At 40.2% G+C, this 15,239-nt stretch overlaps 2 protein-coding genes across 2 annotated transcripts; one reads left to right on the top strand and one right to left on the bottom strand.

The window, feature by feature from the left end:
- Positions 1-87: 87 nt before the first annotated feature.
- Positions 88-2,324, top strand: LOC120075930 (protein POOR HOMOLOGOUS SYNAPSIS 1-like). The gene is made up of 4 exons (XM_039029682.2): positions 88-884; positions 993-1,109; positions 1,238-1,303; positions 2,052-2,324. Exons 1-4 carry the CDS (start codon positions 777-779, stop codon positions 2,055-2,057), a joined length of 297 nt encoding a protein of 98 aa, XP_038885610.1. The 5' UTR covers positions 88-776; the 3' UTR covers positions 2,058-2,324.
- Positions 2,325-2,456: 132 nt separating this feature from the next.
- On the bottom strand, positions 2,457-14,654 carry LOC120076107 (L-tryptophan--pyruvate aminotransferase 1-like). The gene is made up of 7 exons (XM_090313156.1): positions 14,573-14,654; positions 14,476-14,506; positions 7,634-7,937; positions 7,396-7,546; positions 3,410-3,548; positions 3,016-3,317; positions 2,457-2,923 (listed from the first exon to the last, which is right to left on the bottom strand). The coding sequence occupies exons 1-7, from the start codon at positions 14,652-14,654 to the stop codon at positions 2,730-2,732; spliced, it is 1,203 nt and encodes a 400-aa protein (XP_090169282.1). The 3' UTR covers positions 2,457-2,729.
- Positions 14,655-15,239: the final 585 nt, after the last annotated feature.

The raw sequence follows: 15,239 nt of genomic DNA, 5'->3' as shown, positions 1-15,239 counted from the left end.
CTCTCCAGATGATAGCAGGGCTTGCTTGTCCACAAATCCTCTCCTTGTTTTCCAGGTTCCCTATCACTCATGCTCGATTTTTTAAAAGGCTTTTGAAATCTTGAAAAATGTTTACACTTGTAGTTATAATTTTAAGGCATCACCTTATTCTCCTAGGGTGGAGGTTCGAGTCCCTAGTCCACATTTTTTTAGCGTACTAATACAAATAGGTACATGGGCAGGTTATTTTGAAAAGCAGAAGGATTGTTGGAAGAGGGATGAATGGCGGGACTTGAAAGTTTGGTGCAGAACAATGAGCAAGGGGAGATTTCATTTGCTGCCATTAGAGACCAGTGGGAAATTCAATTATTTTGCTTTGTTTGCTATCCCAGTAGCACAAACACCAACGACGGAGAACCTCCATCCTCTCCTTCCCTACGCCCAAAATCGCTCGCATTGAGACACATGGATCTCTTCGTCTTCCACTGTTTGCTTGCAACTCCTCCAACATTGCTCTACCTCTGATTTGATTCTTGCCACGCAATATAGGAGGTAAGATCCTCTTGAGATCTTCACTTTCCACTTTTCTCTCCATGTATCTACACAATCTGTATGTACGTATAAATTTGCCAGATATGAAATGTTTGTTTCTGCTGAATATTATGTATTCGCTTCCATACGAAATGTCTGTTTCCACTGAATATTATATATCCGCTTCTTCATATTCCTCGAACTCTGTCCTTCATGTGTAAACGATTTCTTATTGCATTTCCTAAAATTCATGTACTTTCTTATCAATGCCCCCGAATTCAACCAGATCGTATGCTAGTCTCCAGCTAAGGAGTTGGTCTCTTGTCTATGCTTTAATTGGCCGTTCAAGTGCAGCACCTTATATTGAATTCAGTGTAATACAACAGTATTCTGCCAAACTACCAATCAATTACTCGGTCTCTATTATTGGATGTGTTAATTGCTATGGATGAAGCATGACTTATTTGAATTACTTGATGTAGGAACAGCCTTATCTTTCCAAGCTGGATTTCTTATGGCCTCAAGTGTCCTGTATCTCTGGTTTTCCACCCAGAGGCACCAGAACTATTTTTGAAAGTTATAGAGATTCAACTGATGAGGTAATTCGTAATATATTCATATGATTTTTTCCATGCACGTGGTGCCATTTGAAATGAAGTAGTTTTTGAGGATGAGTTTGAATTGTTGAACCTCACAAGTTACAAGGGCATTGTTTTTGTCTTGGCAGATCCAACAGTTTGCCATAAGATTTTCAACATCCAAGGAAACTAATTCAGTTGTGAACATTCTCAAGGTATTTAATATGAACTCCTTTTATGTTAAGGTTTTATGCTATTCTCATGTTTCAAGAAATGTCGAAAAATGCAAGAGATGCACAACCCATAAGGTACGACTTGGGGTGTCAGATTTCAACAGACTCTGAGTTATTATCTTCAAAGAGACTGCCGACAGCTGAATGAAAATTCTCTAATATTCTAATGCATCACCGTCCTTTTATAGTGACAGAGAGATTTGATGTATTTTACGTTCCCAGCTTTTCTGACAAATTGAGCAGACTAGAGATACCGTGAAATGCCTTTAGAGATACCGTGTAGACTAGACCCCTGAAATGCCTTTAGAGATACCGTGTAGACTAGAGAGATACTCAAGTTCTCAGGAAAACAATGCACATCTTGACCCACTTAGATACGATCTTTGCAGCCTTGCCTCCTAGATTTACTTTTATGCTATCAAACTCCTCAGATGTCAAACAATGTAAATGCTATTACAATGTAAACTCCTTCGTATACAAATTTGGTTTAGCACTTTTGGTCATCATCATTTCCTGTAGTCTCATCTCCAACTTGCCCGGAAGACTAGAGTTAAGTTTACATTTTGTTTGTTTAACTGTGAATATTAGCCTGATTTGCTTGTTGGTAATTTGGAAAATGGATAAACGGAACGGAATTATAAATACTGTGGGCCTGATTTGCTGATAAGTCTCCTTATGTGATTGAATTGTTCTCTCTCAAAGTTTGTTTGCACCATGTGATTCTCAACAGAATTGATTGATGCTGAGATGAGGGATAAGTGTGCGACCAAGTAGATGGAATTAACTTGTTTCTCGGAGAATAAATAAAAGGCCACGCAAAAACAATGGCACTGTGCATTTATATCCACACTGACTTTGGAAAAGAAAAAAAAGGGGAGAATTTTCAATTTACGGCTTGTGAGTATTTGAACCATTATACTTCATCATTGTTGAATCATTCACCTAAGATTGCTGCTGATGTTTTGGGTTATTACTTATTAGAGTTTAAAATGTTTGGATGTCGTGCTACACATGTTTCAGGTTTGTCCCGTAGATTTAGCTAGATGCATATCAAAATGTGGTTCTAATTTTACGATTTTTACATTAAATTCTTCATGTTGAAAATTTAATTTTACCCTATACAATTAAATCTTTATGATAAAAGCATGATGTCATAATTTAGAAATTAATTTTTTATGAACAGCTTTTTCCTCCAAGTTCATGATGAGAAGATGTTGAAAAAATGATGTATTTATATCTCAGAAATTTATAGAAATAAGAGGGGAAATTCTCCATTAATATAGGACATTTCTATGTAGCTAGCCATAAACTAAACCACCAAGCATGGACGACAAATCTTTGGGCTACCCAACATCCTGGGGTTTACAACGAGCAAACCCATTAAAATGAAAAATGAAAAAAAGATTTGTCATTGTTGAAAAGTTTGGATGGCGGAAAGCCTGTCCAAGAAATCATAAAAAACATCGTCACTACTTAGCATGCTTATTCTCAAATACTTTGCATCAGCTCCAAAACGCTTCCCGTGTCGCCCTTCTATATTATACCCTCTCAGAAAGCTCCCACAATCCTCTATCTCCTCTTTGCACTTCAACCAAGCAAAAGCTGTTCAAATTCAATTAAAACATTAATTAACCAGCTTGTTTTTATGTCTTCATAAACGAAAATTTAATTAAGAATTGAAACCTGAGACTTACCAGGATATGGTCGTGAAGGACGTCCAAGGAAACAGCAGTACTGCCTCTCGAAGGTCGGGAGACTAAAAACATCACTCCGTCCAATTACATCTCTTAGATTCTTCCATCTTTTCGCCATGACACGGTTGCCGTACTCAAAGAAGTTGTTTGAGGAATTCAACCCAATTTTCTGATAGTCATTGCACAACAACTTTATTATCTTTGCTGTTCTGAATTGTGAATCTTTCGATACCCCGAGGGTGTTTAGCTCTATATATTTGGTCATTTTTACTGCCACCTCTCTGTCCTTAACAAGTGCCCAACTGCAAAACATATAAACAAAACAGTATAAAATAACCTGGTGTTGATGATTTGATTAACGAACTGTGGGGAAAATAAAAGAATAGAAACTGACCCAATGCGGGAGCCAGCATGTCCGGTGCATTTGGAGAAAGTGAAATACATAAGATCATGGTCGGCAGGAGAATTGATGGGGGTGAATTGGGGCCAATAATAGGCGAAGTCATGGATGAGCTTGCCTTGGGAGGCGCTGTGTGTAACGGTCATGCTTGTCCAGGGCCTGTTGTCCATGGCCGCATGCCCAATCCAACCCCCTTCTAGCATATTTTCATGTCCGGTATTGTATTAGTTTAGTTAGCTTGCTTTCTTTACATTTTCATTGTAAGTGACCACTCGCCCTTTTGCATATGCAAGGGCGCCAGTTGGCTTTTTGTTCAGAATGCACTATATGGGGATAAGACTAACCATCATTTCCTCATACCCGGAGTAGTACTCTATAAAGCCGTTGTTGTTGCTTATTGCTTTCTAGTCTACTACAATCTTTCTTTCTTTATTCACACTCACAAATCTTCTTACGAAAACCTTTTCTCCAAACCCGTTTTCTAAAACCGTTTTCCCTAAAACGGGGGTGGAGGTTGCAAGAGGCACTCGGTGTGCCATCGGCAGTCCGTAATCGAGTTGGCTGGCTTGTTCGTGAGCGGGAACAAGTGCCGCACAATCGCTAAGAGAAGCTTCCGAAAGAGCGATTGTGACAGTTGGTATCAGAGCCAAGTTGGCTTATAGAGGGAAGATCAGTGATCATGTCGGCGACGAAGAACTTGAACAAGTCCCATGTGGACAGATTGGTAGAGATAGAAGAACAAATGCTCTACCTGAGAGAGGTCCCAGATAATGTTCGTTTCCTTGAGACTCGGCTACAAGAAGTTGCCGAGAAAGCCGATGGAATTGATGCGGTGGTAGGCCGCCTAGACGGATTACCCGTCAGAGAATTGATGATGAGGGTAGAGACCCTCGAGACCAAAACAGTACGGTCCGGCAACTTTGAACGAGGCGATAGCTCCTCGGGTTCTGTTGCCCACATAGAGGAGCGTGTCGAAGAGCTGGACAGCTCCCAAAAAGCAATACTTCAGATGGTAACCGACCTATCTGAAGACTTTCGATCGGCCCTGGATGTCGTCAGAGCCGAGATAGCGGATGTGAGTGCGAGGGTGAATCTCACCATCCGAGCGGTAGGGAACCAAGCCCCACCTGGGGGCGCAGTGGCAGTAAGCCGAATAAAAATCCCAGAACCGAAACCCTTCTGTGGGGTGCGAGAAGCGAAAGCCCTGGAAAATTTTATCTTCGACCTTGAGCAATACTTCAAGGCGACGAACACAGTGACTGAAGAGTCGAAAGTCACAATAGCAACGATGCATCTAATTGAAGATGCAAAACTGTGGTGGAGATCACGATTTACAGACATACAGGAAGGACGTTGCACTATTGATACTTGGGATAGATTGAAACAAGAACTTCGTTCGCAGTTCTTCCCTGAAAATGTTGAGATCTTGGCTCGACGAAAACTCAGAGAGCTAAAGCAAACAAGTAACATCAGGGACTACGTAAAACAGTTTGCAGGACTCATGTTGGACATACGAGATATGTCCGAAAAAGACAAGGTCTTTTGCTTTGTGGAGGGGCTGAAACCGTGGGCGAAAGCAAAACTATATGAACAAGGAGTACAGAATCTCCCCTCTGCCTATGCGGCAGCTGAACGACTATACGACCTTAGCACTGACTCACAAGATGTGAGGAAGCAATCAACTTCCTCAAATGAGGAAAACAGAAACAGCCGTTCCAGCCCTCCCAGGCCTGGGGGAGGAGACAAGAACACAGGGGGGGGGGACCGTAAATCATCCCAACCGAGATCAGGAAACAACTGGCGGGGGCCGCCACAACAGCATAACAATTACAATCGCCCCCTGTCTTATTTCATATGTAGAGGGCCACACAGGGCGCGTGAATGCCCAAATCAAACCGCGTTCAATGCTTTTCAAGCCACATTAGCCTCTACCTCCGGAGACGAGGCCGAACTAGAGGAAACGGTAACCGAGCCAGCGGCAGAAATTGAGAATCCCAGGATGGGGGTATTGAAATTTCTGTCTGCACTCCAGAAGAATATGGGAAAGGCGACGGAGCCACTAGAGAAAGGTCTCATGTATGTGGACGCTTGGGTCAACCAAAGATCGGCCAAAACCACTATGGTTGACTCTGGGGCTACCCATAACTTCATGGCGGAAACGGAAGCTCGCCGCCTGAACTTGAATTGGGAAAGAGATGCAGGAAAGATGAAAGCTGTGAATTCCGCAGCCCTACCGATTTCGGGGATAGCGAAGAGAACTCCGGTAAAGTTAGGAGACTGGAAGGGCCTCGTCGACTTCGTGATTGTCAAGATGGATGATTTTGATGTGGTACTGGGGATGGAATTCCTACTTGAACATAAAGTCATACCAGTGCCCCTCGCTAAATGCTTAGTCATTACCAGATCTACACCGACCGTAGTCCAAGCCAGTATCAAGCGGCCAAATGGAGTGAGAATGATCTCAGCCCTCCAATTGAAGAGGGGCCCGGCCCACGACGAACCCACGTTCATGACCATCCCAGTAGAATCGGTTGAGTCCACTGAAGAGGAGATCCCCTAAGACGATCTATTTGTCTTGGAAGAGTATCGGGACGTCAGGCCGAGAAGCTTGCCCAAGTCCCTACCCCCACGAAGGGGGATTGACCATGAGGTCGAGTTGTTGCCAAGGGCAAAGCCGCCTGCCAGGAAGGCATATCAGATGGCCCCGCCCGAATTGGCTGGGCGTCGAAAACAGTCAGACGAGTTGTTAGGTATGGCTCAGCTTAGCTTCAATATCCAGCAGAGTTCCGCGATCGGAAAGGCGGCCCTCGAAGTGTGCGACAGACAGCCACCCGGGCCACACTTGGTGGACCACCCTTATGCAGGCAAAAGTCCTCAGACACATAACTTCACTAAAGAGTGGAGCAAAACCCCTGAGATAGCTCGCGCCTACCTAGAAAGAGCATCAAGGAGAGTGAAGAAATGGGCTGGTAAGAAGCAGAGGGCCCTTGAGTTTCAAGCTGGGGACAAGGTCCTGATCAAGCTACGACCGGGACAGTTTCAGTTCCGAGGCCAGAGAGACCAACGGCTAGTAAGGAAATATGAAGGTCCAGTGGAGGTAATTGAGAAGGTCGGGAGAACCTCATATAGGGTTCAGTTACCCTCATGGATGAAGATTCATTCTGTCATCGGTGTGAACCTCCTGAAGCCCTATCATCCCGAACCCGAGGATGGACAGCGGAACATGCTAAGGCGCCCATCAGTCACGATGAAGAGTTTTGCTGAGAAAGAAGTTGCACAAATCTTGGGTAAACGTACGCGCCGTAGTGGAAGACCCAGACGAGAACTGACAGAGTTCTTGGTGAAATGGAAGGATCTCCCCGATGAAGAGATCAGTTGGGAGCGGGCCGAAGACTTGAAGAATGCAGCTCCGGCCATCGCAGGTTTTGAACAAGGTCGGTTGACGGGGACGTCAACCAATTAAGTGGGGGAGAATGTAACGGTCATGCTTGTCCAGGGCCTGTTGCCCATGGCCGCATGCCCAATCCAACCCCCTTCTAGCATATTTTCATGTCCTGTATTGTATTAGTTTAGTTAGCTTGCTTTCTTTACATTTTCATTGTAAGTGACCACTCGCCCTTTTGCATATGCAAGGGCGCCAGTTGGCTTTTTGTTCAGAATGCACTATATGGGGATAAGACTAACCATCATTTCCTCATACCCGGAGTAGTACTCTATAAAGCCGTTGTTGTTGCTTATTGCTTTCTAGTCTACTACAATCTTTCTTTCTTTATTCACACTCACAAATCTTCTTACGAAAACCTTTTCTCCAAACCCGTTTTCTAAAACCGTTTTCCCTAAAACGGGGGTGGAGGTTGCAAGAGGCACTCGGTGTGCCATCGGCAGTCCGTAATCGAGTTGGCTGGCTTGTTCGTGAGCGGGAACAAGTGCCGCACAATCGCTAAGAGAAGCTTCCGAAAGAGCGATTGTGACACTGTGCTTGACCACCGATTGGCGCATGCAGCCGTCTGGGTTGTTTGGGGAGTTGACCACTTCTATGAACGCCCCACTTTTTTCAGCGTCGTATTCCTTGGCATCCCCTCCCCATTTGTAAAGCCTGGAGCACAAGAAGTCTGTTTCTTCTGGGTAACTCTGCCAGCCATTGTCGATGTGTTTATTAATAGGGGAAGTAGAATTCAATTAACAAGGAAATAATGTGATCGTATGGTAGCCTCTGACCGAGTAGTAAGGAGCAGCAGAAACCACATGAATGGGTTTGTGGGAAGCAGGGGTTGAAAGTGCATAAAGGGCAGCCTGGAACACCTGCGTCGAACCCGTCCCAACCACCAGATGTCGTTCATCCACCACCGCATTTCCCACCGCTCGATGCAATCGCCTGATCGCCTCCTCCAGTTCCGGCAACAGAAACCAGCAAACATTGCCGGTGGGGGCTTTGTAGCTCATCAGATCACACCCTGGAATGTCCACCCTACACTTGTCTCCCATCCTCCTCCAGTACTCCTCGAACACCGCTGGATTCCCCCTGCCATCAACATTTCACAATAAATTTGAACAACAAAAGACAAGAGTTGAAATTGTTAATAGGAAGTGGGATTACGGATCAAGGTCGATGACGGGTAGGTTGGCCCTGGAGCCATTAGATAGACATGCAATGGAATGGCTGGATCTTTCAGTTCCACACATTATTTCTTAATGATCCTTTTCCTTTTTTTGGTTCTCTATGAAGAAAGCAAATCCAAATGTAATGGCTACAATCAACAACTTAACCGAAGTGGTGGTGCAAGTTTTGGGTGTGTCTATTTCTGGTTTTGTCTCCTATTTATACGCAACATTCATCTGGGATTTTCAATAATTGTATTCACTTTACTCCTTTTTAAAACAAAAAAACATGTTTTTTTGTTTGTTTAAGATTAGACTGAAGATTATTAGGGGAATAATCAGTTACAATTTATCACTCATTATTTAAAAATAAAATGATAATCCTTTTTTTTTTAAAAAAAAAAAAATTTAACAAGGCAACGAAAGTAAATGTATATTTTCAAAGATGAAGACTAATTTAAATTGATCAATTTGGTTAATTAAAAAAATTCATAGGCTTAGCTGCAACTACACCATGTAAATTTAGTTTAATATAATTCTAACAAAAATAAATAAATAAATAAATCAATCAAGTCATTCAAATTTAGTTCAATGGGTAAAGTGTTCGGAGTGCCAACAAAATCTCACATTGGTTAAGGAAGGAAGTGATCATGGGTACATAAGTGAGGACTGTAACCCCGAAACTTCTCCCTAAGGATTATCTGCGGTGAAGTGACTTGTGAAGGTTTGCTGGGATGCTTGGAAGCAAGATTTGCTTTGACCTTGGGAGAGTTTGAGGAGGAAGGCTTGAGTTGGCTAAGTCTAGGATAGGTATGCTATAGGAGGTGGATGCACACAAAAATACTTAGTATGGAAATAAATTGCTAAGTGTTGTCAAGAGGGGGCAACCATGCATTGGAGGTAGTTCAATGGGAAGAGAGTGCATCACACCTTAAGCTAGTTTAGTAGGCCATGTGTGACAATGAACAAGAGAAAGACAAGAGATGGTTGGCCAAGCTAAGTAAAGGTAAGGAAAATCCAATCATGCATTGAAGGTCAAGAGGATGCTCAACGCATAGATAGGGATCAAGGAGTTCAGGTGTGACAACCATTTGGGAAGGAGTTACACCAAGAAACCCTAAGGCAGGCCAAGTGGACGCATACCCTAAGGAAAATAGGCTACTTGGACGCATAGCACAATGAGAAACACAACAACTATACTTTGAACTCAAATAGATAAACCATGCTTTGAGGAAGAGTTTAAAAACTAAGGAAGGAGGAAAAGAAGGGAAGTTGAACGTTGTTAGCTCTAAAAAAGAGCTATTATTCCTAGCTTAATTCGGGCTCATTAGTGGATTTTACGTGTTTATTTCCCTATTTTATAAGTATCGAGCAATTAAGAGGTAGAATTAATCATTTGGTGAAGAACGAGGTTAATTTGAAGCAATTTGGAATTAATTTGAACATTCGGGCTTCAAAGGAGTTGAAAAGACGAAAATATCATCGAGTTCCACAAGTATGATCAACCATCGAGCACCATCTAGTACCATCGAGTAAAAGGCTGTCAAGTAATCAAGAAAACGTTACCGAGTGAATGAGGATCAAGTATCAAATAACGAGTATCTGATAGTGGATGCAACATTGCAACGCTATTTCAAGTGTTGCGACGCTCCGAGTTACATCACCACCAGTATCCCAACACATCCTAACGCTTCACTCCAACGCTTGAAGGTAGAAGCATCAGCGTTGCAACACTGCGACAATTGGCGAACATGAAGCTGAGCGCGCGCGCAACCTAGCATTGGACCAAGTTTTGGACTTCAACACTGACGCTTCCCTCTTGCCGCATCAACATTGCAACACTGCGTCAATCACTATAAATATATCTTCTCGGCCCTAAGTTGAGATATGCTAAATTTTGGAGGTATAGGCCGATTTTAGGAGCTGAATGCATGGAGGCTGAAGTCAGACTTCCTTCTTCTTCTATTCTCTTCAATTTTTAGTATCTTTAAGTTAGTTTTTATTTTATTTTTGGATTATGAATTTTTATTGGAACGCACTCCGTCAATTTATCTATGAATCGATGAGGTAATCTTTTGTTTAGTTCTTGGATCAAACGTTCTTTGTATTTTGATAAGTTTTCTGTTCAATTTTTATGCTTTAATCCAGAATTATGCTTTTCTTGAATCTTATTTAATTTAAACTTGTTTTTATGTATTGGATTGACGTCCCTATCATGATCGCATGTCTTCGCTAGTTAAATTCAAGCTCGTATGTATCCTTATAATCGTCCATGCTTTGAATTTATCCTTGTACCATAGATTAGATAAGCATGCTTAGGTTTTTTAGGTTGTCCATGAATCTTTATATCGCACGTTTAATCTAGATTTAAGAATAAATTGATTATTTGAACACGGTTGTTCTGACATTTAATCAACATAGTTGAATCCTGAATCTTAATGCATGTGTTTCTAGTTCTTTATGGTCGTTGAGGACTTAATTGCATCTAAGAGCATGTAGGTTAGTTAGGGCACGACTTTTCAGCCTTAATTATGAATTAGGATGCTTGCTCGGTTCAGATTAATTGATTTTCGGGCTTATAGAGATTAGTTAATGCGCATCGATTGGGTAGCTATGCATGCATAATTCAAATATATGATATGTTGGTTGAAAACAATGATTTAATTTACGTTGAATGACCACTTGGTCTGAGAACTAAATGAATCCATTACCGTTTCATATATCCATTGCACATTTATTTCAATTTCGCACATGTTATCTCTTCCACATCAAAACCCCTCATTTATCACTCTAGTTAGAAAATTAACTTAACGAAACAAATTGCGCTTTTCTGCGGATCGACTTGGACTTACCACAGTTACTACGTCTTTGTAGTAATAAGAGTAGTTCGGTATTATAATTTTTCTTTTGTTTCAGTTTGGGGTCGAATTAACGATATCGATCCCCGATTCGAAAAAACGCATGACAAGGTCTACCATGCGTCCAAAAAAGCCTTAGGAAGGGTAAAGTTGATACACCATACGTTGAGTAAAGGATACCTAAGGAGTAGGGCCAACTAGAACATGCAAGACACCTCAAACAAGTCTCATGCGTTGAGCATTATGCAACAACCATGCGTTGAAAGGAAAAGAAATAAACTATTCCATGAGATGAAACCTCACTTTGAAGGATTTGGCTTGAAGAGAAGCAAACAATGTGTTGGTTGACTTGCCATAGAGGTTAGATAGGCTTGAAGACACGTTATCCATTGAAAAGCTTGAAGCCCAATGATGCATTGGGAGCAAAGGAACATCTATGCGTTAAATCAAGCTCCCATAGGTTGAAAGTAAAGTGTTGGACGGTGAAAGACACATATTATGGCTGAAGGAGGAGGTGGCATGATAAGGGTTAGCCAGATAAGAGAAAATTGACAACTAGGGAGGCTACTTGGCAAAATTGAGGAAGTTAGAATTCATGCAGAATTCTCTATAAATATGATATATGGAAAAAGGATCGGTTTGGCCCTTTTTATTCATCTAAAAGAGGTGATCTCTAAGAAATATGAAAGCTAGATGAGTGAGAAAGATAATATGGGGCTGCTGAAAGAAAACCCCCACGATTTGATGCTAAAAATCAAATAAGATTAAAGGTAGTGCACATTCTAAGTTCAATCAGGCAGTCCGTGATATTTGATGAATTTCGAGCATTTCAAGAATAATTAAGAGCTCCAATTTTGATATAAGTTATCTGAAAGAATATATAAGAGGTTCATAGAAGGAGGTTTCAGATTTTAATGAATAGATTTCAAGTTATATGTTCAGAAAGTTAAACCTGGGATTTAGGAGATAAAGAAGCAAGCAGTTGACTAAGGGCTGAAATAAGAAAGTGGTGTGAGCATTTGGCTTGTGCTAAAAATGATATTTTAAAATAATTTGAAGTTCTTTGAGTATAAAATATAAACCTGGGCTACCATGACAAGATTTAACTAGAAGGATGCCCAAAAGTGAAGTGAACTCGATGAAGGTCAAAATTCAAAGCTTCCGGAGCAGGCCGAGGTATTTGGAGTGTTATGAGCTGTATAGGAGGATTAAAAGCTCAAATTTGGAGGTAAGATTACTGAGATGATTCCTCACAAGTTTCATGAAGAAATTTGTGTCTAATTCAAGCTGAAATTGATGTTATAAGTGTTGGAAAATGAAGAAAAATAGGAAGAACCATGCGTCCAAGGAAGGACCATGCGTCTAAGGAGAGACCATGCGTCCAAGAGGGAACCATGCGACCAACTATGCGACAAAATAAAGAAGTGTGCATTGGTCTAAGTGATGCTCAGGGCTTGAAAGGCTAGGAAAGGGAGCTAAGTGTGGATGACTTTTAAATCTTAAAGTATTTCAAAGTGTATGCTTTTACTAGTTTTCAAGTTTTAGCATGTTTGAAATTGACCAAGTATAGTAGGTTTGATAAATGAAATCAAAGCATGCTTTAGATGAGTTAGTACTCAAAATATGTTGATGTTTTCCCGGCTACAGTTGAACACATAAGGGTTTTATGGAGACTAAGTATCAAACTCATGTTTTATTTAAGGCGTCAAAGTTTTAAAAAGGAAGCTAAAGCATGAATTTATTAACAAAGCTAGATGATATTTTACCTAAATGCATGGCTTGGTGTCAAGCATCATGTCAACACAAGGTTTGAAGTTATATGAGTTTGATGTTCTCAAAACATACTAAACAATGAGTAGAATTTCATGAGTTTTGTGGTTGAATATCTTTAAAGTATGCTTATGTACAAATATTTCGTAATTGAGCTAGAAGCTCCTATGTTTTCAAATACATTTAAATGCATGAATCATTCCAAAGGAAAATTTATGAACCATGAGTTATGCAATGTTTAAATATGATTTGAAAGGCATAAACATTCCTAATGATAATGAATTTTATAATGATAGCCATTTAAAATGCTATTTTCTATGAGGAATGCTAATTTGTTAGGTTATGAAATTATGTTTTAGTATCTTAGCTATGAAACCTGGTATTGAAAGTTGTGAAGGTATCATGGTCTCTGATAACGTATAGAAATACAAGTTATTGTTCTCTTAAAGTTGGAATAATTCGGATCTTTAGTGATATAAACGCATTCATTATAAAAGAAAAATTCATGAAATTCATTCATGTAGTAAACTCATACACGTATCTTTCTTAAGTAAAAACCTGCTTCACTAACACATCTCAACACAGGAATCAAAGAAATTTACTAAGTGTTGCAGCCAAGGCCAACACAAGGGGTATGCTTCTGAGAATATTCGATGTATGAAGGATACATTGGCTCGTGTATTTCCTATCAAATCACCACTTGCAGGCATGGGCATCTGATTGACAGCGTCTGAACATTTCAGAAGCGACAGGCGGCTACTCCAGGGTACATAATTTAATGTAGGTCTAATCACCAAGTTGTTGAGATTTTCCTATATAAGGAGAAGCTACCTTCAGAATCAGAGTTAGACAATACAGAGCCAGCCAGTAGAAACTTTTCTTTTCAGCACTAGTAGATAGCATCTGCCATTTGCAAGTAAGTAATAGGGGGAAGATACTATTTAACCATTGATCAAGAGGTGTTGTTGGAGAGAAGCTTGAGGGAGATATCTTCTTCAACTCCTCTACCACGTTGGTTGTAACAAGCACAAAAAACAAGCCAAAGAAGACAAGAGATTAAACTCTCTATCTTGACTTCTACTTTTCACATTTCATTTCCATTCATCATTCATTTCATTAAGTTGAGATTGTTTGTATAAATACTGATTATCTTTAAAATTCAATCTTCAGTTTAACCATTTATCACTTCTCCATCTGTTTACCTTCAAAATTGTTTGTGTTTGTGAAATTTTCTGACTTAATGAGAGCATGTTGCTTATATCTCCCTTAGCAATTGATTAAAGTAATTAAGTAGTTAAATCACTCGAGAGAGTAATTTAACTATTGAACGCATTAAGTCAAGGCGTGCAATAAGTCTAGAGATAGAGTTGTTCACATCTTTTTCCTTTTCTTTATGGCCAACACATGCATCCCAGAGATAGGATTACATGTTGCTTTCGCATCGAGAGATGCTGAACTTAGCACGAACTAAAGAATAGAATTTTCAACACATAGCACATACATTTAGATTGTAAACAAGCATATGTATCATCTTCATCTCATCTTCATTGTGCTCACATAAGCTTGCTAAACCTACCAGGAAATCAACGCATACCACTTACGCTAGAACCATTCATCCATAAATCCATTTCTCCTTTTGAACTCCTATTTCTTCTTGCATGCGTTGCCATTAGCTCAGTGTAAATAACCAACATTTCTCAAGTTAATTAGGAAACATCTGTATTAGATCCAAGAACCAGGTTTGCATTAAAACATTTTAGAGTTTCTGTATTCGACCCTAGACTTACCAGGAAACTTAAGTTAGATTTATACTTGGGTCTGACTTGAGAGAACTTGTATGCATTCAGAAGGGTGCACACATCTACTACCAACGCATCACCGGATTTTCTTAGCAAGAGAAATCACCCTGCTATTCATCTCCATTCATCACCATTTTCCTCCATCATTTTAAGCACGTTTAGAATCAAAATCATGAGGCGAACAACCCCTGTTACCAAAGGAGATGAAGGCATGTATAGTTGATTTCAGTCTAATGCTGAAGGTGATGAAGATATCTTGGAAAAATCTCTACGTGCACGTAAGAGTATTATCGATGCTGTTGGTGATGTAGAATTCTACCTCAGCTAAGGTTTTCGATATTGGGGATGTTTAGCAAAAGAGCCTCCAACTGATAAGATTTAAAAGGGTATAAAGATTTTATATGATGGCTTCATAAGATGCTTTCAGGGTTTTTAAAGTAATTATTATTATAAGTTGATATTTTATTATTTGACGAGCTTAGTGAAAAACCTGTTTTAAATCTTAAAACTATGAGGATGTTTTCAGTTGATATTTGAATTATGAATCTTTCAAATTAGCATATTATGTTCTAAGTCTAGAAGTCTATGGGTTAAGTGAACTATGGTTTTCACTCAATTATTTGACAGTACGATATTTCTAAGTCTAGAGCTCCAACGGTGCATGAATAACTGACTAAACTCTTTAATCACGAGATCCACCATCTGTTAACTACCAGAAAATCCACTTAAGACCAAGAGCTAAACTCTCCTTACCACAGATATATTATGTGTCCATATCAACAAATCAATAGTGTGATA

This window comes from Benincasa hispida, chromosome 4 (genome assembly GCF_027475165.1).
Source record: "Benincasa hispida cultivar pf3 chromosome 4, pf3_genome.v1.1, whole genome shotgun sequence".
NCBI lineage: Eukaryota > Viridiplantae > Streptophyta > Magnoliopsida > Cucurbitales > Cucurbitaceae > Benincasa > Benincasa hispida.
The sequence above is the reverse complement of the archived record's forward strand: the minus strand, read 5'-3'. Positions and strand labels throughout refer to the sequence as shown.